Raw genomic sequence first — 27,126 nt, forward strand, 5'->3', positions numbered from 1 at the left:
AGTGGGACTTTTGTAATTATATAAAGATTACATCCTGTATTTTATTAGTTTAACTAGATCAAACATGAATGTTAGTCAATCCGACTTTCAAAGAGTTTATATAAGTTCAATCAAGTGCACCCTGCCATTATTTCAATGACATTTTCAAAGTCTTTTCATTTCTAGCCTTTTGATTTTTCCTTAAAGAAAGGTAATTCTTCAAAAGCTTCAAGTAAAGAAAACACATCATTCACACAAAGACAACACACATGGGAAGAATAAAGATAAATGAAAGCTAGTTCTCTGGATACAACCATATGAAAAGAGAAAACAGGAACAGATCTCACTCATTTCCTTCAACATAGCCAGGTGTCGGCATGGAACAACTAAAGAACTAGTCAGTCTACAGTTTCCAAAATACACACCAAACTAGTGTCTAACAATGGAACTGAACATTTGAAATAGAAATCAGTCAGGAAACCCACCATAGACCTTAACTTTACCAATCAATGCTTTGACACTACAAATAATTAGCTCTCACCCTGAATGGACAATTTTGTGTCCACCCTTGGTGTAAGTTATTTTAAAGCAATAGATAAAACTATGGATATAAGTCATTATATATTTGTCCAAACCCATAGACCATACAACATCAAGAGTGAAGCGTATGTAAAATATGGACCCTGATGATGATGATGTGTCAATGTAGGTTCATCCGTTGTCACAAATGTCCCACTCCGGTGGGGGATGTTGGTAATGGGAGAGGCTGTGCATGGTGGAGGTAGAGAGTATGTGGATATTCTCTGTACCTTCTGCTCAATTGCTATGAACCTAAAACTGCTCTAAAAAGTCTATTTAAAAGGTTCAGGAGGAGGGATTTCTTTATATATTTGTTTGTTCATAAGCAAGATTTCTTTCAAATGTTATGGAATATCCTCAGCAGTCTTTTCATTAACCAAGAAAAAAGTCTCTCTGTATTCTACAAATATTTCACATTTAATAGAATTCTACAGGAAACAAATATTTGATCATATAGAAAGAGATACACCTGCCTCCAGACACCCAGCCTTCCCATACTGTCCTTTCTTCATAGAAAATGCCACTTCAACCAGGAAGCCTTCCCTGACCCCCATGCCCTGACTACCACAGCTCTCTCTCTGTTGCTTGCTCTTATAACATCCTGCACTTCTCCTCCCAGGAACTCTATCACACAGTGGACAAGCGTAAATTATGTGTGTTGTTTTAATTTAACGATCATCTGCCCCCCAGCCTGGAAAACCTTTGGTGGTAGTGTCTATCCCTAGCACATGTTTGCTGTTGGCTCTCTGGCACATAGCAGTGTGCCTGCCACAGAGTAAATGGTCTTCGCAAATGGTACTGATTGAAGAAATAAATGAATGGAGTGGGAGGTCATATAATGGAATTTAAGCTTTAGTTATTAGGTCCGGAGGAGCTAGAAAGAATGATATAAATAGTTCGAGCTGACGAAATGTTTCATCTTCTCTGGATGGAGCTCTTAGGAAATAGGCTCATTATTTTGTTTCCTATGATGTAAATGTCCAAGAGATTTGGCATGAAAACACCCAAATTGAACAAAGACTTGCATTTGGGATCAAATACATGTTACTTAATAAATAAAAATATGAATTATCTTTTTATAGGGTGTAGATAGAGTTATCTAAAGAAAATGTATAGAACAGCAAATGCCAGACTTTTCTTCTTCTCATCATTCCTAAACAATACAGTGTAACAGCTATTTACATAGCATTTACATAGTATTAGGTATTATAAGTAATGTACAGATGATCTTAAATATATAGGAGGATATTTGCAGGTTATATACAAATACCACACCATTTTATTTCAATAACTTGAGCATCTTCAGATGTAGGTGCCTGCCGGGGTGGGGAGGGGAGGCAGGTCCTGAAACCCTTAGGGTGCATTATAACTTCATTTCAGGTTGATGTACTTTTCCTGAAACCAATAGAATTGTGTTCTTCAAGTATATTCATCCAAGAAGAACATATTGTTGTTTCAATGTAACCAGCAGTTATTTTCCACCTGTACTTTTAAAAACAACTGGCCAGGCATGGTGGCTCACGCCTGTAATCCCAGCACTTTGGGAGGCTGAGGCAGGCGGACCACAAGGTCAGGATTTCGAGAGCAGCCTGGCCAACATGGTGAGACCCCATCTCTACTAAAAATACAAAAATAAGTTGGGCGTGCCACCATATGCCTGTAATCCCACCTACTCGGGGGGCTGAGGCAGGAGAATTGCTTGAATCCAGGAGGCGGAGGTCGCAGTGAGCTGAGATCACACCACTGCATTGCAGCCTGGGTGGCAGAGTGAGACTATGCCTCAAAACAAAAACAAAAACAAAAAAGTTTAGTGGGAAGCTGAGTGCCAGACAGTTGAAAGGAACAGTAGAAATGTCTAAGAAACTATCATCAGAGTGAACAGGCAACCTACAGAATGGGAGAAAAACTTTGCAATCTATCCGTCTGACAAAGGGCTAATATCCAGAATCTACAAGAAACTTACACAAATTTACTAGAAAAAAACCAAACAACCCCATCAAAAAGTGGGTGAAGGATATGAACAGACACTTCTCAAAAGAAGACATTTATGCGGCCAACAAACAAGAAAAAAAGCTCATCATCACTGGTCATTAGAGAAACACAAATCTAAATCACAATGAGATACCATCTCAGTTAGAATGGTGATCATTAAAAAGTCAGCAAGGCGCGTCACGAGTCAGCCAAAGATGGCTGCGCCCAGGCAATTTGAGCAAAGGCGGCAGTGACCCCCGGCGTGGCTGAGGAAGAACTGAGGAGGCACCCGCAGGCTGCTGGGAGGAGAGCATAAGGCTCAAAATGGAAAATCATAAATCCAGTAATACCAAGGAAAACATAATTGTTGATATATTCAGAAAAATTAACCAGCTTCCAGAGGCAGAAAGGAATCTACTTGAAAATGGATCAGTTTATGTTGGATTAAATGCTGCTCTTTGTGGCCTCATAGCAAACAGTCTTTTTCGACGCATCTTGAATGTGACAAAGGCTCGTATATCTGCTGGCTTGCCAATGGCAGGGATACCTTTTCTTACAACAGACTTAACTTACAGGTGTTTTGTAAGTTTTCCTTTGAATACAGGTGATTTGGATTGTGAAACCTGTACCGTAACACGGAGTGGACTGATAGGTCTTGTTGTTGGTGGTCTATACCCTGTTTTCTTGGCTATACCTGTAAATGGTAGCCTAGCAGCCAGGTATCAATCAGCTCTGTTACCACACAAAGGGAATATCTTAAGTTACTGGATTAGAACTTCTAAGCCTGTCTTTAGAAAGATGTTATTTCCTATTATGCTCCAGACTATGTTTTCAGCATACCTTGGGTCTAAACAATATAAACTACTTATAAAGGCCCTTCAGTTATCTGAACCTGGCCAGAAATTCACTGATTTTAACAAATATGTAAACAAAAATAAAATGGTAAAAAGTTTATGTCTAATGTTATGCATAAACATAGACTTGTAATTTATCACATGAGGTATAATTCTGGGACCTACAACAAAAGGCTGAATCTAAGTAAAGGCTACCCACTTAAACAAGTTTAAAAAAAAAAAAAAAAAAAAGTCAGCAAACAACAGATGCTGGAGAGGAGGTGGAGAAATAGGAATGCTTTTATACTGTTGGTGGGAGTGTAAATTAGTTCAACCATTGTGGAAGACAATGTGTCAATTCCTCAAGGATCTAGAACTAGAAATACCATTTGACCCAGCAATCCCATAACTGGAGAGATACCCAAGGATTATAAATCATTCTACTATAAAGACACATTCACATGTATGTTTATTGTGGCACTATTCACAATAGCAAAGACTTGGAAACAACCCAAATGCCCATCAGTGATAGACTGGATAAAGAAAATGTGGCACATATACACCATGGAATACTATGCAGCCATAAAAAAGGATAAGTTCATGTCCTCTGCAGGGACATGGATGAAGCTGGAAACAATCATTCTCAGCAAACTAACACAGGAACAGAAAACCAAACGCCGCAAGTTCTCACTCATAAGTGGGAGTTGAACAATGAGAATACACGGACACAGGGAAGGGAACATCACACACCGGAGTCTGTCACGGGGTGGGGGGCGAAGGGAGGGATAGCATTAGGAGAAATACCTAATATAGATGATGGGTTGATGGGTGCAGCAAGCTGCCGTGGCATATGTATACCTATATAACAAACCTGAACGTTCTGCATATGTATCCCAGAATTTAAAGTATAATTTAAAAAAAAAGAAAAAGAAAGCAGTACATATATACAGTGGAATATTCTTCAACCATAAAACAAGAAATGTCTTTAAGAAAACAAATGCCAATCTCATTTCAAAGTTCTTGTGAATAATGAAAATCATCAAAGAAGAAAATTAAGAAAGACCAATGCAGAGAGAAAAAAATATTAAATAACTTTACATGACTCTGAATTACATTGTTTTCTTTTCTTTTCTTTCTTGAGACAGGGTCTCACTCTGTCACCCAGGCTGGAGTGCAGTGGTGAGATCACAGCTCACTGCAACAACCTTCACCTCCAGGGACATTCTTCAGCATGGTTATCTGTAAAGAGTATGACATGATGCGAATTTTTAACTGGCTATAGTGTACCTTAGGTGACATGTAATAACTAGAAGTGTTTTGAAGTCTTCTTAGGTCTTTTATTTCCTTAACTATTGTAGGTGTTGTGTTCTTAAAATAGGATGTTTTATAAATAAATATAACTAAAAATTCATCAAGAAAAATTTTAGCAGAAATTAAAGTTGCATAGACAGTTACCAAAACCATGACTTGAGACATTTCTTAGCTACATCAGGATTCAATCTTGTCCACCTTGGGAAAGGTAGTGTGCAATAGCTGCTCTTATGCACAAATGATTGAAAGTCATTATTGGTGTTACCTTATTATTTTTTTTTCTTTTTTTGAGATGGAATCTCGCTCTGTCGCCCAGGCTGGAGTGCAGCGGCGCGATCTCGGCTCACTGCAAGCCCCACCACTTGGGTTCACGCCTTTCTCCTGCCTCAGCCTCCAAAGTAGCTGGGACTACACGAGCCCACCACCACGCCCGGTTAATTTTTTTTGTATTTTTTTAGTAGAGACGGGGTTTCACCATGTTAGCCAGGATGGTCTCAATCTCCTGACCTTGTGATCCGCCTACCTCAGCCTCCCGAAGTGCTGGGATTACAAGCGTGAGCCACCGCGCCCGGCAGTGTTATCTTATAAATTTATTGAGGGTTTTTGAAATTCTGACTGTACAGTTAATCACATGAGCCACATAGGACTCCAGAGCTCTCTGAGAACTTCTACCTCACCAGCAGTCCTTCCGTGCAAAGTATTTTCATCAATGGGCATTCTGGTCTCTGTCAAAGTGTAAGACCTATTTGAATGTGACCAAGCCTGTTCTCTAAACACAACCAGGATAAGAAAAAGGACCAACACGTGATTCCAAATACCCACTCAAAATGTTTGTAAACTGTAGCATTCTGACTCAGATGATACCATATCATTACAACTCAGAGAAGATCTTTGAGGGCCATTCAATCCATCTTCTTGGTGAAAACAAGACAAATGTAACTCGTTAATGACATGTCATTGTCTCATAATACAGGGAACTTTCCAAGGGAAAGAGGTTACACTGTCCCTGTAACATGTTACCCCGTCATGCTGACTTTTCCATCCTGAATTACTAGCGAAATCTCTCAAAGCCGTTCAAGGGAAAAGGGGTGAGGAGTTGCAAGTGATCAACTTTCAGATTTTCTGCCTGCTAATATTTTATTCTCTAATTAACTAATTCGTCCAGTAACTCTCTCCAAAACATTTACCATGCCAAAGGAAGACATCAAAATCAGAAGAGAAAAACACAATGCAGGGACCATCCTGCCTGAGTGTGAAGAAGGAAGATCACACACATATTACTGAATTCCATAATGCTCAAGGGCAGGACCAAGACGATGACACAAACCACATCATGGAAATGAGCATATAGTGGGGAACTTAGAATTTCCACTAATGGCTGAGGAGAAAGGAAAAGTAAAGGATGGGGTTGGAGGAGAAATCTAAGTGTCCAATAAACCTCAAAATTACCATACTGAAGAGGAATCTAAGTGTCCAATGATAGCTCTAAACCTCAAAATTACCAAGCCTAAGACTGTGCTGAATCATCAGGTTAGTCATTGTTATGCATTTGAATAACATGTGAAAGTCATTGGTAACAGTGGCAACACAAGAGTCAGAGGAAAATTCTACCTCCTGAGAATTGCAAGTTAATAGCAATTCAAGTTCAACAGTCTCCCTTTGTAGATGAGTCAACTGGGGCTCAGGAAGGCTAAAAATGTATGAACTACTACTGATTCAAACAAAAAGAATATTTTAATAGTAAGCACACCTTACTTAAAGTAAAAGGCTTTATTTCACATGCCAGGCTACTACTCATCCATCATGGGTGGTGAGCTCTCAGAAATATTAATGTCTTCTTTTCTCAAATGAGATGAACAATGCCTTTACAAGATAATCACAGAGATGCCTATGAAAACCACCTGTGACCATCCAAGGTCAAGGCTGTAGTCTAGCTGGCAAGATGCCAAATTCAGTGATATGACCACTTTGCACACAAGGAGTGACTTTCAATCATGTAGAAGAAGGTCTCAGAGAGATCTGGGGTCCCACCTAGAGGTGGATTAATCCCAATTAAACAAGCAATGAGCCATGGAGAAGTCAGAATTCTAAAATCCCTCAGTAAGTTTTGATACAACAATGAAGAAAATGGTTTCCAGTTGCTTACAAATAAGAGCAGTCTAATTAATTTCTACGTTGTATGGTTGTTTCAAGTCTTTGCAAAGGCATAATATCCATGTAAAGCATAGAATCTATATAGTTGTTTAATGCAGGGTTACACTAAATTAGATTCACATATCAAAACCCCACTTGGGAGAACATGAAAATGCAATACCGTCAAGTGCTATTCTTAGTATAATTTCAAATTCAAATTGAAATATATGACTTTGTTTCCTACGGCTGCCATGACAAAGTACCACAACCCAGGGGGGGCTGAAACAGCAGAAATTTACTGTCTCTCGGTTCTGGAGGCTGGAAGTATGAGACCAAAGTATCGCAAGACCATGCTCTCTCAGAAAGGTCATGGGGAAGATTGACTCCATGACTTTCTTTGAGATTCTGACAGCTCCTTGGCTTGTGACAGCATTCCAACCTTCACATCCGTGTCCTCACATCTCTGCACGTCTGTGTTAAAATTTCCCCTTTCTGTAAGGACACCAGTCATATTGGATTAGGGGCCCACCCTCCTACAGAATGACTTATCTTAACTAATCACATCTCCAATGACGTTATTTCCAAATAAGGCCACTTTGCCACTTTCTGAGGTACTGGGGGTTAGGACATCAACATATGGAGTTAGAGGTGCATTATTCAATCCAGAAAAGTGACTAAAATAAATTAAAGCCATGGGACAAATACTACATTGTTTCAGCCACATTTCAACCTGCACCTCAGTTAATAGAGTGTCTTAGTATGTTCAAGTATTATTTTTTCAATTTGCTTCAACTCACTATCAATGTTGATTTCTTCACTTTGGCCTCCCTGCCACCTCCCAGCAAATGTCAGAACATGGCGTTTTGTAACAATCCATCTGTCCATCTCACTGACAATGGTTTTTCCTGTCATAAAGTACTTCAATCTGACAGCATGTGGGTGCATCATAAGAAGGTATTTGTAATCCATAATGTAAACTGTTTAGAATCAAGTAGTCCAGTTTTGGTGAAAATGGATTGCCTGAATAAACATGGAGAACCACACAGTCATAATGAGGTGATTTGGCCAAGCACACAATTCTCCCCAGGTGTAACCAATCTACTCTTAAAATGTTGCACCCTCTGGTGAGACCTTCAGCTTCATGTTCCTGATCTTTGTTCCATACCCGGACCTTGATTACTAATGACCCATTCTCTCCCAGGAGACCCACTCTGTCTCCCTGAACACATATGTTCAGAGGAATTGACAATGGCTTCTTCATCCGTCAACAAGTTGGAATCAAAACTCATGTTTCAAAAGAGATGGCAGCCATACAGTGACTCCAGCCCTCTCATTTGACAAATGAGTCTACCGATTCTAAGTGAACCTACAATGATGTTTCTGCTGAGGACACCACCACTGACTTCTACTTAGTAAGCTCACACTTAATCAATTGTACATAACCTGAATCGAAAAGGGCTGCCCAGAAGAATGTCCAAGCTGGGGGATGGAGAATGGACAGTTCCAAAGCTAGAACTTGGCACCTCTTATCAAGCAAAGAAAGGCAACAGAGAGAAGCCCAACAGCATGACTAACTGAAGCAGTGGCCTTCAAAGTGTGGTACTGGAACCAGTGACATCAGCCTCACCTGGAAGCTTTTGAAACATGCAAATTCCGGTGATACACCTCACACTCAAAGAATCAAAACTCCTGGCGCTAGAGAGCAGTGAGCTGTTTTACAAGTCATCCAAATATGGCTGATCCCCACGAAAGCCTGAGATGCTTACTCTTCCCTTGCTTTATGTGACTTCACGAAATACACTCCAATTGTCTTTCTTCTCTCCCTTCCAAGTGTCCCAAATAATGACTGAGACCATTACTCAATTCTTACAGGTCTCTTATAGGATTCTTGTCATTGAAAAAGAACGACCCTCTTTGTAAAGCAATAAGTTGATCTTTGCATGTGCTGTTTTCTTTTTCTGCAAGACTGAGACTCAAGGTAACAACATTCAGGGCGGTCTAGACCTCTCTGGCCTCTGCTTTCTTGGCCTCATCTCAGTCTCTGGCCATTTTCATACAGAACAACTGTAGAAACATGTAATTTCTTGCTGGGGATGACTGTGTGGCAAAAGCACAAGCTGACTTTAAAGGCACTCTCAAATCACCCTATTATTTTTCAAAATAGATGCTTGGCAGCTGCAAGGCTTGACAGGTGCAATATGTTATGCATAATAAGTCATTCCCACAAGGCGCATTACTGCCTGGAATCTGGCATGTTGACCAGCAGAGGTTAAGGATTAATGTTAAGTTATCAAGCTAATTACTCACGTGCATTAAGAGTAGCTGGAGAGGATATGCTTCCGGATAACATGAGCTGGGAACTATTGCTATTATCACTATAACCATTAAAAAAAAACTAATTGAAAAAACGTACCGTGCCCCAGAGACAAAAACTATTATTTCCATGTGCTTCCCTACTGAATATTTTAGCAACACATTTTGGAATATGCCTGGAATCCTAGAAGTTGTTGTTTTAATGGTAAAGCAAAACCTCCATCTTGCTATACACATGTAAACTGGGAGATGCAGGACTTAGTTGCGCTTCATTTGTAGTAGGGAACGCCCAAGAAGGGGAAACAAATGACTAAAACTATGCGTTTTCCCCTTCTAATTGACTTTACTAAGTGTCAGATTTTTGTCACATTGTTTTCTTGTGATACATGCTTTTTCATTATGCTAATTTATGTTATTCATTAAAGAGTGCAGAATAATTCATCAAACTAAAATAGAGCACCTCGTAGTCCATTACGCCCTGACTTACATTCCACCCATTCATCATGATTCTGGGTTATTTTAACATAAACTTCAAAAGACAGTGTGTTTTAATGAGGGACCACTAGAGAAAACATGATTAATTAATGTGATGCAAGAGAAAAGAGCAGAAACCCCAAGAAAAAACTTTGCTTTGCAAAAAAATAAAACTCATTCCAAGAAAAATGTGTTCATTGCAGAATTAGAAGCATGTCTGAAAAGTCAGGTATGTTTTCCCAATAGAATAGATGACTCGGAATTAAATGAGTTTTTTTCCTTACACAATATTTATCCAGGATTTCAAATTTCTATAAAAATCTACTTAATCTTATCCGATGCATCATATGGAAATGGGAAATCTTTCTTTTTTCAGTGACAGGGTCTCTCTGTCACCCAGGCTGGAGTGCAGTGGCTCAATCATAGCCCACCGTAGCTCAACATCCTGGGCTCAAGCAATTCTTCTGCCTCAGACTCTCAAGTAGCAAGGATGAGAGGTATGCACCACCACGCCTGGCTAATTTTTTTTTTGGTAGAGATGGGGTCTCACTTTGATGCCCAGGCTGGTCTCAAACTCCCAACCTCAAGTGATCCTCCCATCTCAGCCTCCCAAAGCACTGGGATGACAGGCCCACTGTGGCCACGCAGAATAGGAAATCTTTAAGTAACCAAAGCACACCCAAGAGATCTGCATATCATGCTCTACCGATTGAACTAGACACTTCAAAACAAACTGGAAAGAGTCTCTTAAATTAAAAGTGAAGTTTTTAAATCTCTTTTTTTTTTTTTTTTTTTGAGGTGGAGGGGTCTCTCAGACCAGACTGTAGAGCACTGGGGACCCAGGGTTACACACTATTCATTTTATTTTATCTTTTGTAGCAATGGGGTCTCACCGTGTTGCCCAGGCTAGAATAGAACTCCTGGGCTGTGATCGTCCCTCCTCAGCCTCTCAAGCGGCTGGGGCTACAGGCGTGCACCACACTATTTTTGAATCCCAGGATCGTCAGCACCAGGCACTCCCTCTAGGCCTAACTCATTTTGATGACAGCCAGCGCATCTGTAGAGCCGAGTAAGAGGCTCTGTTCCTGAGTAAAATGCACGGCATCCCAGAAAACTCAATGAAGCAGCACCACCATCGAAATGGAGGAAAGGGCAGTCGATGGTCTGAGAGAGAGGGCAGAGACAACAGTCTTCAGAAAGGAAAAGAAGTTTACTTGCAAACAAGTCCCCAAAACAGGAGACCTTAGGACCAGTTCACCAACAGAAATAATGATGTGAATTTAAAGAAGATGCAGCATAACTAAGTTTGCATGACTCTGCTCATAGGTAAAAACCATCCATCTACTTATACGATCATGCTCACATGCCATGACACATCTTCACAATCAGGGTTGCTAAAGACACGAGGAAAATGAGGTTTTCATTTAGGAGAGAGAAACTTAACAGAACGCTATAAGGTCTCATTTATTCAGAAGATGAAAACTTGTCAGGCTAACCCTGTCCTTTTGTGGTGATCTCAGGGCCCAAACCTTCTCCTCTGACTGTGAATGGGGATGCCCATGTCTCCCCGTAAGCGAGAGAGTTCACAGCATCGGTTTTGATTCCAGAATTACTTACAGCAGAGATATAAGCATAGGAAGGGACAGAACCAGGGTAGGGCACCAGCAGTCTGGATTCACAGTGTGCTCTGGATCACCCCGTAAACCCCACCTTGTAGCCTCCCATCTCTGAGCTAGTGCCACCTGATGCCTCCTTTGTGTCTGTGCACCCCAGTTCCCTGACATGGTCCTTTGGGAATGAAGGCATGTGCTTTCGTCATCTTGGCAACACCAGTGCTTAGCAAAGAGCCTCACATAGCACAGACCCTTAGTGTTTCCTGAGAACAAGAAGCTAAGCCATGTCATGACTGCCAGGATGTTTGCCATAGAGTGGAAGCAAAACATATACAGAGATAGAGACAGAGACGAACGGAATAGATATGGATATCCCGATACAAATATTCACATATTGCTATGTTTGGAGACATCAGTTTTGTTATGACTGAAGGTGGGAGGGATGGTTCTGGCATCGAGTAGGGAGAGGCCAGGGATGCTGTGGAACCATTAAAATGCACCAGACAGCCCCTCCACTCAACAAAGAAGAATCTGCTCCAAAACGTCCACAGTGCCATGGTTGACAAACCCTGAACTAGACACGCATGCATAATATACACACCGACAAATATATGGAAAATAAATTCTAGCCCTAATTTCATGAGGTTATGTAAAAAAGCAACCTCTATCTTTTTTTCAAAATTGTGGAGTAATAAATTGAACTAGAGTATGCAAATATTGCCCTATTAAAAACAGGTTTAAAACACTGCAAAAATCTATAGCTCCTGGATAATAAAAAAATGAAAATACAGACGGCTAACTAGTCTATATTTGTTTTTCTGGTGATTGTGATACTTAACCAGAAAATATATTCTATCCAGATTTTTTTTTTTTAATTTCTTTGCAGCTGTGAGGACATTAGCTCATAACTCCGGATACAAAAATGTGCAAACAACAAAAACAACCAAAAGATGTTCTCCACTTTCTTTTAAATTCTGGCCCAATGGGAAAAAAAATACTTCCCAGATGTAGGCCATTTCTGGAATGATGACCACTAGGTTTGGCTGTACTGCTTTCAAAACGGTACAGCCAAATGTCAAAATAGAAAGAAAGGGAGAGGGAAGACAGGGGGAAAGAAAAGAGAAAACAGGAGAGAGCGAGAAGAGAGAGACAATGCATTTCTTCTCAAAGATATGATGGGCTGGCCTGGCACAGTGGCTCACACCTGTAATCCCAGCACTTTGGGGAGCCCAGATGGGAGGATCTCTTGCGGCCAGAAGTTCAAGACCAGCCTGGGCAACATAGTGAGACCCTATCTGTATTTTCAAAAAATAAAAACGCAAGCCTAGGCAATATATAGTGAGAACTTGTCTCCACAAACTGTTAAAAAATTAGCCGCCGGGCGCAGTGGCTCAAGCCTGTAATCCCAGCACTTTGGGAGGCCGAGACGGGCGGATCACGAGGTCAGGAGATCAAGACCATCCTGGCTAATACGGTGAAACCCCGTCTCTACTAAAAAAAAAAAATACAAAAAACTAGCCGGGCGACGAGGCGGGCGCCTGTAGTCCCAGCTACTTGAGAGGCTGAGGCAGGAGAATGGTGTAAACCCGGGAGGCGGAGCTTGCAGTGAGCTGAGATCCGGCCACTGCACTCCAGCCTGGGCAACAGAGCGAGACTCCGTCTCAAAAAAAAAAAAAAAAAAAAAAATTAGCCAAGTGTGGTAGTACATGTCTGTAGTACCAGCTACTTGAAAGGCTGAGGTGGAGGGATCTTTGAGCCAGGGAGTTTGAGGCTGCAGTGAGCCATGATTGCACCACTGCACTCCAGCCTGGATGACAGAGTGAGACCCTCTCTCAAAACGTAAATAAACACAATAAATAAAAATTCAAAATTTAAAAAATAAATGATTAACAAAAGATATGACGGCACTATCCATCAAGGATATATGGGACACATATTTTAGATTTTAAAGGCAAAGTTCTAGTTCCAAATGACTTTTCTGTTTTGAGGACACAGTCTCACTCTTGTCACCCAAATGGAGTGCAGTGGTGCCACTGGAGCTCACTGCAGCCTCGAACTCCTGGATTCAAGCAATTCTCCCACCTCAGCCTCCCAAAGCACTGGGAATACAGGTGTGAGCTACCATGCCTGGCCCAAAATAGCTTTAATAGCCCAAAACATGGAAAAGAAAATGGGGAACAAAGTGCCCACCTTCAAACAATGATTGTTTTTAATGGTGGACACCACCCTAGGTGACGTCTCTGTCCCTTCTTGCCACAGATGAAATTTAAAAGAACCACAGTTGCCAAAACATGTTCACAACAACTGGCCTCCCATTTTCTTCTAATTCTATCTGAAAGGAGTCAGTAACTTCTGCATGAACTTGGCATTCATGGCATCAACAGGATTGGTTTCAACTCTAGGGGGCAGGTACCAATGCCGTGGTGTGGTTTATAATTCTGCCTTTATGTGGGTCATTCGAATGGCAGGACTGTTGGGCAGGAATAGGTAACCTCTGATGTCTGGTTGCCATAGCATCTCCTTACAGCTACGTCATTCTCTGCTCCTTGTTTTAGGCATAATTACACCTCTACGGTGAGCAGAACTCTGTCCATTGGGGAGAAATGACCATCAAGCAAGGGATAAAACAGGAGTTGGCAGAGACACAAGTAAGTATCTGGCCATGAAGAAGAAAAGATGGAAATCTCAGCACTGCATCAGAAATTGTTGGTGCAGAGTTCTCAGGAAACATTTGTATACTTCCAATTGTGGGGATGATTCTATTATCACTATTCCTTATGATTGTAAAGGATCTTGCAATTTGCATTCTGCAGGAGTCCTATCAGTTGGAAAGCAAACTATGACCCTGAAATGCAAACCTCCTTGGCATACCGGATTTATTATAACAACACTCAGGACCTGTCCAGTTGATGGGGTTACACATGTCAATATAAGCTGTGTATTCTGTTAAAAATCTCTCTCTCGTATTTTAGGTTTACAGGTTTTGGCCAACTTTCTTTCTGGTATACACGGTATAACAAGGAGTTTACATTTCCGAAGAGTGTTGTTACTTCCAACAGTGTAGGCATTTAAAGACAAGGACTGGGATATTTGCATAAGTCTAGATGGACTGTCTCTTGCAATAATGCCCTGCTAGAGATTTAAACAAGAGTTAATCAACTTTCCTTGAATGAACCCTTCGAAGAACTCAACAGGTTCTTTGTCACCAGGCTGGAGTATAGTGGCACAATCTCAGCTCACTGCAACCTCCACCTCCCAAGTTCCAGGAATTCTTTTGCCTCAGCCTCCCTAGTAGCTGGGACTACAGGTACGCACCACCACACCTGGCTAATTTTTGTATTTTTAGTAGAGACGGGGTTTTGCCATGTTGGCCCAGCTGGTCTCAAACTCCTGACCTCAGGTGATCTGCCCGCATTGGCCTTCCAAAGTGCTGGGATTACAGGTGAGAGCCACCATGCCTGGCCCATTATGTGACTTTTTAAGTGGTAACAACATATCTGCCTTATCTTTATGAGAATCAGGGTAATGTGAAACACAAAATTATGTATTTTTGAGCTCACTAAGAAAATATTTTCTGAAGTATTAATAACCTGAAGATAACTTGAAAAGTAAAGAAAAAACCTTATGAAATAAAAAAGTTGTAATTCAAAACAAAAGGGTAAACAGAATGTGAATTAAAGCCTTGATTAGTTGCTGGATTCTTTTCAAGCCTTTTGATGGGGTATTGTTTCTCAGACTCCCCTAAGGAGAGGTTTTAAAGCTTCGAGGATTAAAGAACCCCAAAACTTCACATCTTTACCATCTTGTTCTCATGTGCAGGCTTGAGAATTTTCAAAATTCTTTTTTTGAAAGATTTCCTCACTGCCTAACTTTTATATTTTGCAGAGATGATATAAAAGAATTATAAAGTGTAAACACACACACACATAACCAAAACCCAAACAAAAGGCAGTGAAGCAAGCATGTCAGGCATACTGAGCTTGTGGAAATGGCTGTCACATACATGCAAGCTACAATTACCACGCACAATGACTCCACACATGTCCCATCAACATACACAACAGCAACACAGCCAAGAATGAGGACACCATGATGTTTGTTATTCGCAGGCAGCAAACATCCCCTGTGATGTCCAGGACTCCAGCTGCTTGGAACGCTTCCCCAAGAATCTCGATAAAACTCTATTTCATTACATGCATGGAAAATTGGATGGGCCTAAACAAAAGCAATTGACGAAAAACAAAAAAAGACATTCTTCATCTGAAAAATATCAATACCCATGATCATGAGTTAAATTACTATATGTAAGGACTTAAAAGATGATTCATGGCTTTAACAGTTTCTTTCTTCATGTCAACAACTTGCAGCAATTTTATTAAATGTTTGTCCCTCTCTCCAGTAGAAAATAATTCTCTTGACCAGGTACGGTGACTCACACCTGTAATCTCAGTACTTTGGGAGGCTGATGCAACAGAATCACTGGAGGTCAGGAGTTTGAAACTAGCCTAATCAACAAAGCAAGGCCCCATCTCTGGAAAAAAATTAGCCAGGTACAGGGTGTAACACACCTGTAGTCCCAGTTACTCAAGAGGTTGAGGGAAGATTTCTTGAGCCTAGGAGTGCAAAGCTACAGTGAGATATGGTCGTGGCACTGTACTCCAGCCTAGGTAACAGAGGGAGACCTTGTGTAAACAACAAACAAAAATTCTTAAAGAAAGTAATTGTTTTGGAGACAAGAAGCACATCTCACATATGCTGGGCCTCACAATCTAAGATACCTGAAAGACAGTTGTGTTTTGCAGATTCTTATTGGTTAGAAGAATGAATTGGGTGGGTACGTGCACCACCACTCGGGATGGTGTTGATGGACTGATATTTTTGAAGCCATTTTCTATCACACCAGCAACCTTTCAATTGTCCTCACCTGTGCAACTGTGGTGCAAAACTATGTCCAGAAGCCAACGAGTAAGTGAGAAATCCCATCCTAGTTCCCTCACAACTGAGTGCCTCTGGATCGTAATATAGGTGCTGTTTCCCCTCTGTCTTCTCTAGCTGCTAACATACTTCTTAGTATAAGTGGGGTCATTCAGTACAAATATCTAGGAATGTGACAATGAGGGCTTGAGTTTCTGCTATGGATCCTTGGTTATCTCATTTTCAGGCCTTCGGTTTTCTTATCTGGAAAGAAAAATAACATTCCTGACCTCACAGAGTAGTTGTGACGGTCAAATAGATATTTTATGTGAAACAACTGTGTCAACTTCAAAACACTGTAAAATGCAATGCTAAATGCCTTCTGTCCCGTGGCGCAGGAATTTCGGAGAGCTTCTACCTTCCACTAATTCAGAAGCTGTGTCCGACATAAGCCAAGAGATGAACAGCCTCCTTTTCCTCACTTCTTCTTTCTTAGGCACTTTCTTAGGGGTGCGGCCAAGGATCTCCATAGAGATCAACTGAAAAGCATTAAGAGTTGAAATTCAACCAGATTAGCAAGAACCAGCAAGACACACACTCCTGAGTGTTGTGGCTTGAATGTGGCATCAGGTTACAATGGGCATGCTCTTAACCTGCCTTGCAGAACAAAGCACTTGAGCTTTGTGGCTATTTATTCCTTCTCTAACAAGTTCCCAAAGCCTGGCTGCTAGCTGGGAGGCTGATGCTGTATCATGGCCATTTAGATTATGGTCCCCAACAGACAGACCACACTGTTACAAGACTCTCTATTTATACACATGCTGTTCCAAGCTGGAATAACTCAGCGAGCAATTATGAGACGTTCCCTAAAAAGATAAACACCCTCTCTCCTCTGAGATCTCATACAAAAAACTCCATCTATTGGGCTGAACTTGTCTGTTTACAAACAAGTCTTAGCCTCAAATAGACCCTAAGTTCCTCACGTACAGAGGTTTTAGCTCATCTTTGGAATTGTAACAATCTACTGATATTAGCTGAAATAAATGGAACTTATTAAATCAGTACTTTTTTAAAAAAATATTTCTATAGGTTTTGGGGGAGCAGGTGGTATATGGTTAGACAAGTAAGTTATTTAGTGGTGATTTGTGAAATCTGGGTGCACCCATCACCCGAGCAGTGTACACTGAACCCAGTGTGTAGGTCTTTTATCCCTCACCCCCTTCCCACCCTTTCCCCTGGAGTCCCCAAAGTCCACAGTATCACTCTTACGCCTTTGCATCCTCACAGCTTAGCTCCCACTTACAAGTGAGAACATACGATGTTTGGTTTTCCATTCCTGAGTTAACTTCACTTACAATAATGGTCTCCAATCCCATCCAGGTTGCTGCGAATGCCATTAGTTCATTCCTTTTTATGGCTGAGTGGTATTCCATTGTGTGTGTATATATATATTTATACACACACACACACACACACACACACACATATATACCACAGTTTCTTTATCCACTCATTGATTGATGGGAGTTTGGGCTGGTTCCACATTTTTGCAATTGCAAATTGTGCTGCTATAAACATGCGTGTGCAAGTATATTTTTCATATAATGACTTCTTTTACTCTGGGTAGATATCCAGTAGTGGGATTGCTGGATCAAACGGTAGTTCTACTTTTAGTTCTTTAAGGAATCTCCACACCGTTTTCCACAGTGGTTTTACTAGTTTACATTCCCACCAGCGGTGTAGAACTGTTCCCTTTTCACTGCATCCACATCAACATCTACTATTTTTTGATTTTTTGATAATAGCCATTCTTACAGGGGGTAAGGTGGTATCGCACTGTGGTTCGACAAAGCAAACAAAAACAAAGTGGGGAAAGGACACCCTATTCAACCAACGGTGCTGGGATAATTGGCAAGCCACATGTAGGAGAATGAAACTGGATCCTCATGTCTCATTTTATACAAAAACCAACTCAAGATGGATCAAGGACTTAAATCTAAGACCTGAAACTATAATGATTCTAGAAGATAACATTGGAATAATCCTTTGAGACATTGGCTTAGGCAAAGATTTCATGACCAAATACCCAAAAGCAAATGCAACAAAAACAAAGATAAATAGGTGGCACTTAATTAACTGAAGAGCTTTTGCACAGCAAAAAGAACAGTCAGCAGAGTAAACAGACAACCCACAGAGTGGGAGAAAATCTTCACAACCTATACATCTGACAAATAACTAATATCCAGAATCTACAAGGAACCCAAACAAATCAGCAAGAAGAAAAAACAATCTCATCAAAAAGTGGCCTAGGGACATGAATAAACAATTCTCAAAAGAAGATAAACAAATGGCCAACAAACATGAAAAAATGCTCAACATCACTAGCAATCAGGGAAATGCAAATCAATCAGTACTTTTTAAAGAAAGAAACAGATCCAGCACCTAAACAGACAGTGATTTATATGAAAACAATCTACAAAAGCTACATTTGTTCCTTTCTGGGCGTTTTTTACATATTGGCTAATAAGGATAACTATTTTTATCCAACCCTCTTTACCATCAGGGAAAATTTCTCCCCTCACCTCTTTGAAACCATACATAAATTACATTTTTAAAATATACAAAGGATTGCACGTCCTGGAGGAGGCAGCTTTTTGGGGGTATAGCTCCTCTGGTTGCATGCTGAGTAAATCCAATGTTGGCTGATACCTGAAATATTGGGGCTCCCTTGCCTTCTTCCTAGACCTGCCATGTAGTACTGTCGTTAATGATGTCCTCTCACTCCAGCTACTGCCCACCTACCCTACCACTATTTCAAGCTTGCCTGAACAGTGCATATTTTCACATTTCATTGAATTCTCAACAATGAGGGAGCATGATGTGCTTACCTACTAGGTCCAAGAATTGAAATCTTTTTACTGAAGTCATCAGGAGCTAGAAACTAAATTCAAGTAACAGAAAATCTTCTGAATCTGTTTCTTTATTTAAAATTATGTTTAGGCCAGGCGCGGTGGCTCACGCCTGTAATCCCAGCACTTTGGGAGGCCGAGGCGGGCGGATAACGACGTCAGAAGATCGAGACCATCCTGGATAACACGGTGAAACCCCGTCTCTACTAAAAAATAGAAAAAATTAGCCAGGTGTGGTGGTGGGCGCCTGTAGTCCCAGCTATTCGGGAGGCTGAGGCAGGAGAATGGTGTGAACCTGGGAGGCGGAGCTTGCAGTGAGCCAAGTTCGTGCCACTGCACTCCAGCCTGGGTGACAGACACTCCGTCTGAAAATAAATAAATAAATAAAAATAAAATAAAATAAAATAAAATGATGTTTAAACTTTGTATTCCCTCTCAATTTTTTAAAGGATAATAAATGAAGTCTTAGCTGAGAGTGTAAAAGCTAGGTTGTATTTTTACTTCTTCTACCTACTAGCTTGAACAGGTCATTTCTATAAGAATCGAGTTGTCTGATCAGAAAAAACAAAAGTGTTGAATTGGACCAAGTGTTTCTGAAGGGAGGTGTTTAGACTGGGTTTCCTAGAAGCAGAGGTTGAAATGGGGTTTCTCAGACATGGGGTAATATTGGGGCAGGGAGAGAAGCTCTCAGTAGAAGAGGGAAGAGAGGAAGCAGGAGAAGGCAGAGATAAAACCTGTGTGAGGATGGGATCTCAGCCTGAGCCCTGCAGGAGCCTGGTCCCATGCAATGCTTTTGGGCATGAATTGCATTACAAAGCTGATTCCAGCAGGCGGCTGACCTCCTATATCCCCTGAGCGGAGAGCCAATTGCCATGGTCTGCCCACATCAAGGGAGGAGGATGCATGACCTTGCAAGCAACATGGTGCCCATCGGCCAAAGGTTAGTCCCTTAAAAGGAAGCAGCTGTAAGCTATAGCAGCTGATACAGGAGCCGGGAGATGGTGGGGTGAGAGGCAAGAAAGAGGTCAACAACTGCATCGACTGGAGAAGGAATTGGTGTCTATCACCTCTTTCAAAATATTTCAGAAAACTCCCCAAAATGACACATTTTCCTAAGATGATGGTGCAAAGACAACTAAAATGTCATGACTATTCATTTTATCAATCAGTTCTGGTCATGGCAGCAACCCAATGCTAATCTAAAGCTTGAAAGAGTTATGGCTATCTTGGATTAATGTAAAGAGGAAAAACTAGGTCATACTTAATAAATGCCATATGTTGATAGACAACCTGCTTTCAAAATATGGAGCCCAGGGTAAGTTAAATGGAAAGGCTGAAAGGTAGCTGACTTCAGAACCCTAAGGCTCTGTGAGCTTAGATGATGCCCAGGAATTATGTTATTCTACACTTTACACAAGGCATTGCAAAGAGGCATTTTCAGTTATTTCTGTTCCTATTTCATAAATAAAAATGCCTTTTGATAATATAGATACGCTTCATTAATTGCTGCCTCAAACCTCCCTTTCTGGACAGCAATACCAAGTAATCCATTGGAACTTCTCCATTTCTGACCTAATACAAGCAGTGCCCCCTAACACTTTCGTAAGTCTCTCTACCTTAACCCCAACATTTTATACTCACTCACTGAAACATACCTGGTAGGTTAGAACATGAAAGGTGGTGAATTTATTTTGAATAAATATGATAACCTCCAAATTTATGATTACATTTTTAAAAAGTGGGAACACTTGCACCAACAATATTACCTTTTTAATTTAGGGGTCCAAATACACACATGTGCATAAATAATATCATATATATATATACACTTGTATATATACACAGAGATATATATCTGATATATATATATTTGATATACTGCATGAAGAAATAAACAAGTTAGTAAGTGTGTTTTCTATTGTTTTTAAATGTTCTATTACAGTCACAATAAGGTAGAGTTCTAAATCATGTTCAAAGAGAAATACCATATTAAAAACACAAAAAATTGCAATGAATAGCATAAGGTTTCTTTTGGGTCAAAGTCAGAACATGTTAGAAATGCAGCCAGAGGCCGGGCGCGGTGGCTCAAGCCTGTAATCCCAGCACTTTGGGAGGCCGAGACGGGCGGATCACGAGGTCAGGAGATCGAGACCATCCTGGCTAACTCGGTGAAACACCGTCACTACTAAAAATACAAAAACTAGCTGGGCGAGGTGGCGGGCGCCTGTAGTCCCAGCTACTCGGGAGGCTGAGGCAGGAGAATGGCGTGAACCCGGAGGCGGAGCTTGCAGTGAGCTGAGATCTGGCCACTGCACTCCAGTCTGGGCGACAGAGCGAGACTCCGCCTCAAAAAAAAAAAAAAAAAAAAAAATGCAGCCAGAGAGCCAATAACTCAGACCAGAAACATCAAGACCAACTGCATCGAGCCGTGTCTCTGCCAGTGGCTCTCTAAATGCCTGGCCATCCTGCAATATAACTGAAAACTCAGCACAGGGCAAAGGGACACATTATAGGCTGGGTATGAGCACCACAAAATCCGTTCCTCTGAAATCTGTGAGCCTGGGGCTGATTTGTAGCTGCTGGGGTTTTGATGCACTAATTGTTTGTTTACTTTTCTTGGAGGAGAGGCTGGTCCTCTAAGTGGAATGATCTCATCACCAGCTTCATTCTCCTTTTTGCCAAAACAAACAGCTTCCAATTACTGCTAGGAAGAGCCTGTGATCCCTAATCAGCTACCGAAGGGAGTCTATCAGTGGTACTTTATAGGGTGAATAATGTTCCATTAAGGAAAAATCTCTTAACATCAGTACAATTCTGGAACCCCAGGGCCAAGCTACTGGCAACCTGCTATTTGTCTTCCAGCAGGATCCCATCCACTTTCTCCCTGGGCATTCTGAAATCTGGCCAAGACACAGACACACATACACACACACCTCACCTCACTTGCCCACGGACTACTACTTTTCCTCAAACCCTACTCTCTTGAGCCTCCATTGAGAAAACACAGGCAGAGAAAGAGCAGGTTCCAGGCCTGCCGATGCTGAGATTGCCAATGGCAGGTCCCAAGCCTGCCCATGCTTACGGAACTTATTATGTGTAGAGCTCAAGACTCCGCTACACCTGTGCCACCATGGGCAGACCCAGGGGAGGTCAGAGGAGCAGGAGTGTCCAAGATGAAGCATAAGGCATGAAGTCACTCTCATATGCATATAAAGAGTCACCTATAAAGAGACAGGGCTTATCTCAGGCACCACCTCCTTCCTTTCCTTCTTCTTTAATCTTCTAGGGAAGTTGAGAACATAAAAGGAGAGATGTTTCTCCCTAAGGGAGCATATGTTAGCATCGTACCCTTTAACATTACAGGTGACCCTATGAGGAACCACCACACTAAAGTAGGTTTAAACTTCCCCAGATGGCTGCATCCTTGACATACAAACAAAGCAAACAAGGTCAGTTTCACAGACGTATGACCAGTGCAGTCCACTCCATGCTCACAAGAGGACCTAGGCTTGGGGTATGCTCTGCAATGGCCATGCTGAAATTCTTTGAGTTTGAGTTTTGTATGTAAGAGTCAATAGCACACTGCAGTACTCACTGGAGAGTGGACATGTCAGCTTACAACCGATCCTGACTCCCACCGCACCCTCACCTCTCCAGGACAGGTTCTCACCGCCCATTCCCCCATCACCGGCACCCCAGGCCCCACTGGCCTTCTGCTCACCACCTCCCATCACATGATCCCTGCCCACTATGATCCCTGCAGGAACCTGGGCATGGGTATAGGGAAGATCAGGGTTGGCCATATGCATGAACCACAGTGCTCCATGGTAGGGTTGTGTCTGTCCCCATTCCATACTAGTAGCATCACGGCGTGTTTGGTGGGTGGCCAGCCCGATGCTGAGACACTGGAATGGCACACCCACTGAGGAGGTTGCAATACACCTGGGAGCTGCCCATCTGCTGGGGGCAGGAGGAGCTGGCCTACAAAGGGGAAGCACCCGGCTCAACTTCCAGAGAACGTGTGCCAGGCAAGAGTACAATCCCTGGGTGCAGCAGCAGGCAAAAGAGGGGACCTGGCCAGCATCATGCCTGAGCACATGTGTCTAAGCCCAAGGCCTTGGGGGAGCCTTCTCTTCCTGCTTCCACCATTCCCGAGTCTGGCCTGTTGGACCCTCTGGCCATTTCAGGGCTCCCTCCAGGAATTCAGTGCTCTGATATTTGCATGTAAAACTGGCATTGCACAATATAAAGAAGAGTTAGTGTCATGCTAATAATTAAACTTTTAAATTTTCTTTACTGAGAACGACCTGGAATAGGAAATTTAAAACACCATGACTAGTTAAGAGAAGCAAGTGGCAGAAGAAAGGAAAACGTTTTATATCTTATTTCCTTGAACGCTTTTTTTCTTGCTGAGTAAGAGGCCCCATGTTTTTATTTTGCACCAGGCCCTGAAAATTAGGTAGTCAGTCCTGAAGTACATTATCCAGCTAACCAACAAAATCTTAAAAACAGAAACAAAACCAAAAACTAGAAGCCATCCTCACTGATAACCCAGCTAAATCGTCAATGAACTGTGTGATGAGCCAACTTTTCAAGATCTCTGAGTTCTTCTCTAATTTAGTAGCTGCCTTCTAGGAGTGTTGTGGGGATTAACAGAATAGTACTTGTAAAATACCCAGAAGAGTGGCTGCTCCTTAGTAATCTTCCGGGTAGTGCTAGCTGCTGTATTACCATCACGTGCATTACCCCAACATGTTTTGCATCCTGATTGCATCTTGCAGGGCAGGTGCTTCTCTCCCCCACGGGACATATGAAGGGTGGACATTCAGGAAGGTGGTGTGATGCACCCAAGCTACCCATCTGCGAACAGCAGAGCCTGGGTGTAGAGCAGATCTGCCCAGTCCCAAAGCCCACTTCCCTGCTCCATACCTCACAGACCCATAGCTCCTCTTCACTTTGCTAACTGCACTTATGTATTCTATTTGTGAGCCTGAAATAGCTCCGTGCCAAATGCCCTGGACAAAGCATCCTGGAGCCAGATACTGACATTTCAGGAGATGCTAACATGCACTGTTTCTTTTCGTGAATGAAGGGCAGCATTCAGTAGTGAAATGATGGGGTTTCCATTCCATCTTCCTTTCTTCCTTTCCAGGTCGGAGCAGTGCCGGATTACTCAGGTACCCCTGGTCTGCATCCCCACGCCCATGCCTCAGTACTGAGTCCCTTGTGTTTTTGGGTGTGGTTGCCAGCCACTGTGTGCAGGTGGGGCAGAAGCAGCCTGCAGACCTGGAGGTGTCAGGTGCGAACATCTACCCACCGCTTTTCTGTCTTGTTGCTGAAGGACTGGGCAGTGTAGGACAGTGGGGACAACTGGGACACAGACTATGAGAAAACAGCTTCCTCTGCAGGCCTGTGACAGCAGGTCACTGCCCCAGGGAATCCGCGTCACTGCCTACCCCATGAGTGCACAGGTTGCGCTCTCCTGAGGCAAGGCCTGACAGCTTTCATACTTGAGAGTCCACATACCTGGCGGGCATCCAGGCTGGAGGCCAGGCAAGCTTCTTCCATCCTTAAACATAGCCTGAAACCATGCAAGAGAAGATGGAAACAGGCACCTGCTCCAGAGACAGCTTTATGGGTGGGCTCATTAGCAGAAGTTGGGGGGGTGACCCTGTAGGAAAGGGCTCTTCCTAAGACTTCCTGTAGCCCAGACTTTATAAATAAACTAATAAACACCACATGCAGTGTCATGAGTTGTCTGCAGACTGATTTCTCTACCTTCCTTCTTTTTTTTTTTTTTTTGAGACAGTCTTGCTCTGTCACCCAGGCTGGAGTGCAGTGGTGTGATCTCGGCTCCCTGCAACCACTGCCTCCCAGGTTCAAGGATTCTCCTGCCTCAGCCTCCTGAGTAGCTGGGACTACAAGCATGCGTCACTACACCGGGCTAATTTTTTGTAGAGACAGGATTTCACGTTGGCCAGGCTGGTCTCGAACTCCTGACCTCAAATGATCCGTCTGCCTTGGCCTCCCAAAGTGCAGGGATTACAGGCATGAGCCACTGTGCCCGGCCCATCTTCCTTCTAATTATATATATATATATATGGCAAGCGGTGGGGAACAGGGAAGCTTGGGGTTTTATAAGGAGAATGTGTTGCTGTCTTTTCAGATCTTAAAAAAGCTTAATCCCCGCAATTTAGATAAATCAGATAGGCATTACCAGGTTAGGGTTAAGGCTCCCAGAATGGCTTTGCAATTGATTACAAACACAGCACTTATTAAGTCTTAACTGAGTAATTTGCAGCTTATTTCACTCCCAGCTAATTAAAATGTAATCAGGATTGTCTAGCAATGTGCATTCTGTCAGCAGTTTTTCTTCCAAAGAGAAATCATGCCAAGGAGACCACAAGAAAAGCCTTTCACGGGAACTGGCTTCATCTAAGCTGCTGCTTTAGCCACTGAAACTGTAAAACAAATAAATTACAGCACTGACAATTCAATAAAAAGAAAAAAAAAAGGTACTCTTTCTCCCTAGAAATAGGCTGCTCCGTTTCGTTGTTTTCTGTTGTTTCAAACAATAGTGTGGCATCTTCTTAGGAGAGTGACATTCAGGGTAGGACGCGGAGAGCTGGAAACCAGGTGCCTGGGGACCGGCCCTCTCCTGGCTCTGTCCAGGATGTCTGGGTAATTTCACCACAGGAGGTGAGCACTGGGTCTTCCATTCCCTGAAGACGCAGGAGGACTGCAGAGCGTGCCCATTTCTCTGACACCCACGAGATGCTGCTTCTACGACTTAGAACAAACTCAACTGCACAGCTTCACCAGCTTCACCAGCCGGTTCAAGATCATCCCCGAGGGCTAAGGGGAATCACTTCCACACTCCACCCGTATTAATATAGCCTCCTCTGGCAGCTTAATTTCCAGGGCCCCTAGAGGTACCCTCCGCCCCTTGACCCAGCCCCGGCAGGAGGGGCGCCCAGTTTAAGAGCCAAGGGTTTGGCTTTCAGTTCCCGCCCAGTCCCCACTTCCCCTTTTAGTCCCTCCAGAGTTTCCCTGAGGCGAAAAATTGGGAACTTGGAACAGGTGGGCACCTAGGGATAGAGGCGATAATGAGAAGGAGAGACGGATGAGAGAGGTTCAAAATAAGTGGAGGATTTCAGAGCTTGCGCACTCGACAGGGCTAATACAGGCAGCAGCTGCACTCGCTCCCGCTGAGTCCCGAACCTGCTCTCGTGCGCCCACCCGCACCCGAAGCCTCCGCGCAAGTCCCGGGGGGGGGTCCGCGCCACAGGGCAGAGTCCCGGCAACCCGGGAGCCAAGCGCGCGGCTCCCGGAGCCTCCCACACAAGCGCGCGCGCACACACACACACTCCCCCATCCTCAAAGAACCTACGTACGGGGTTTAGGGGACGGTGCCCTCCGGACTCGTTGCGGAGTATCCAAATACGGCCCCGCCAAATTCCCTGTCCCCGGCACTTCTTCCCTGACGCTCTACGGTAGTCCAGAGCAAGACCTTGAATATTTGGGGTTCCGAATTGAGGCGCACACAGCCACCCGCACCCGCCACACGCGTATACACGCACCCTGGAACACGACTTGGCACAAGTCCCCTGGCTGGGGCTCCAAGGGTGGGCAGCGAGCTCTGAGCCCGCAGAGGGTGAAAACCATCGTTCAAAAGAGACAAAGTGTCGGCCGGCGGGCACCTGCGGGGCTGGGGCTCGAGGCGAGGTCCCCGGGCGCAGCCGGGCGCGCCTCCCTGACTCCCTGCCAGTGCCCCGGAGCGCCTGGGACTCTTTGCAGGAGTCGCCACCCGCTCGGAGTCTTGCGCACTCAATTCCCGGGAAACAGCCACATCCACACACCCACCCTCGGCATTCATGACTCTCCCTCCCCAAGGAAATCGCCTTTGGTTTCCCGCTGGGAAGGAGGGAGTTGGGACAAGATGCCTCGGGCTTCTTTTTCGTTTCGGGAGCCGGGAAGAGGCTGGAAAGGACGGTTCCAGCACCTCACTGTAAGCTCCACGTCCAGGGGAAGCCAGGATCAGCCCGCGGCGCTGGCCGAGAACTTTGCGCGCCCAGGCTGGGAGGCGCGCGCCCCGGT

General features: G+C 43.2%; 2 protein-coding genes across 3 annotated transcripts in view; one reads left to right on the top strand and one right to left on the bottom strand.

The window, feature by feature from the left end:
* The window catches only part of ANOS1 (anosmin 1), a 211,239-nt gene that overhangs the window by 183,532 nt on the left and 581 nt on the right, over positions 1 to 27,126 (bottom strand). The gene's annotated exons all lie outside the window — the stretch shown is intronic.
* On the top strand, positions 2,728 to 3,556 carry LOC117077591 (transmembrane protein 126A-like). Its single transcript, XM_033201284.1, has one exon. The coding sequence runs from the start codon at positions 2,854 to 2,856 to the stop codon at positions 3,514 to 3,516; it is 663 nt and encodes a 220-aa protein (XP_033057175.1). The 5' UTR covers positions 2,728 to 2,853; the 3' UTR covers positions 3,517 to 3,556.

This window comes from Trachypithecus francoisi, unplaced genomic scaffold (assembly GCF_009764315.1).
Source record: "Trachypithecus francoisi isolate TF-2019V2 unplaced genomic scaffold, Tfra_2.0 Lachesis_group6, whole genome shotgun sequence".
Classification (NCBI taxonomy): Eukaryota; Metazoa; Chordata; class Mammalia; order Primates; family Cercopithecidae; genus Trachypithecus; species Trachypithecus francoisi.

Coding starts and splice junctions, on each gene's coding strand:
- LOC117077591 (XM_033201284.1), top strand. CDS start 2,854: ATGGAAAATCATAAATCCAGTAATACCAAGGAAAACATAATTGTTGAT.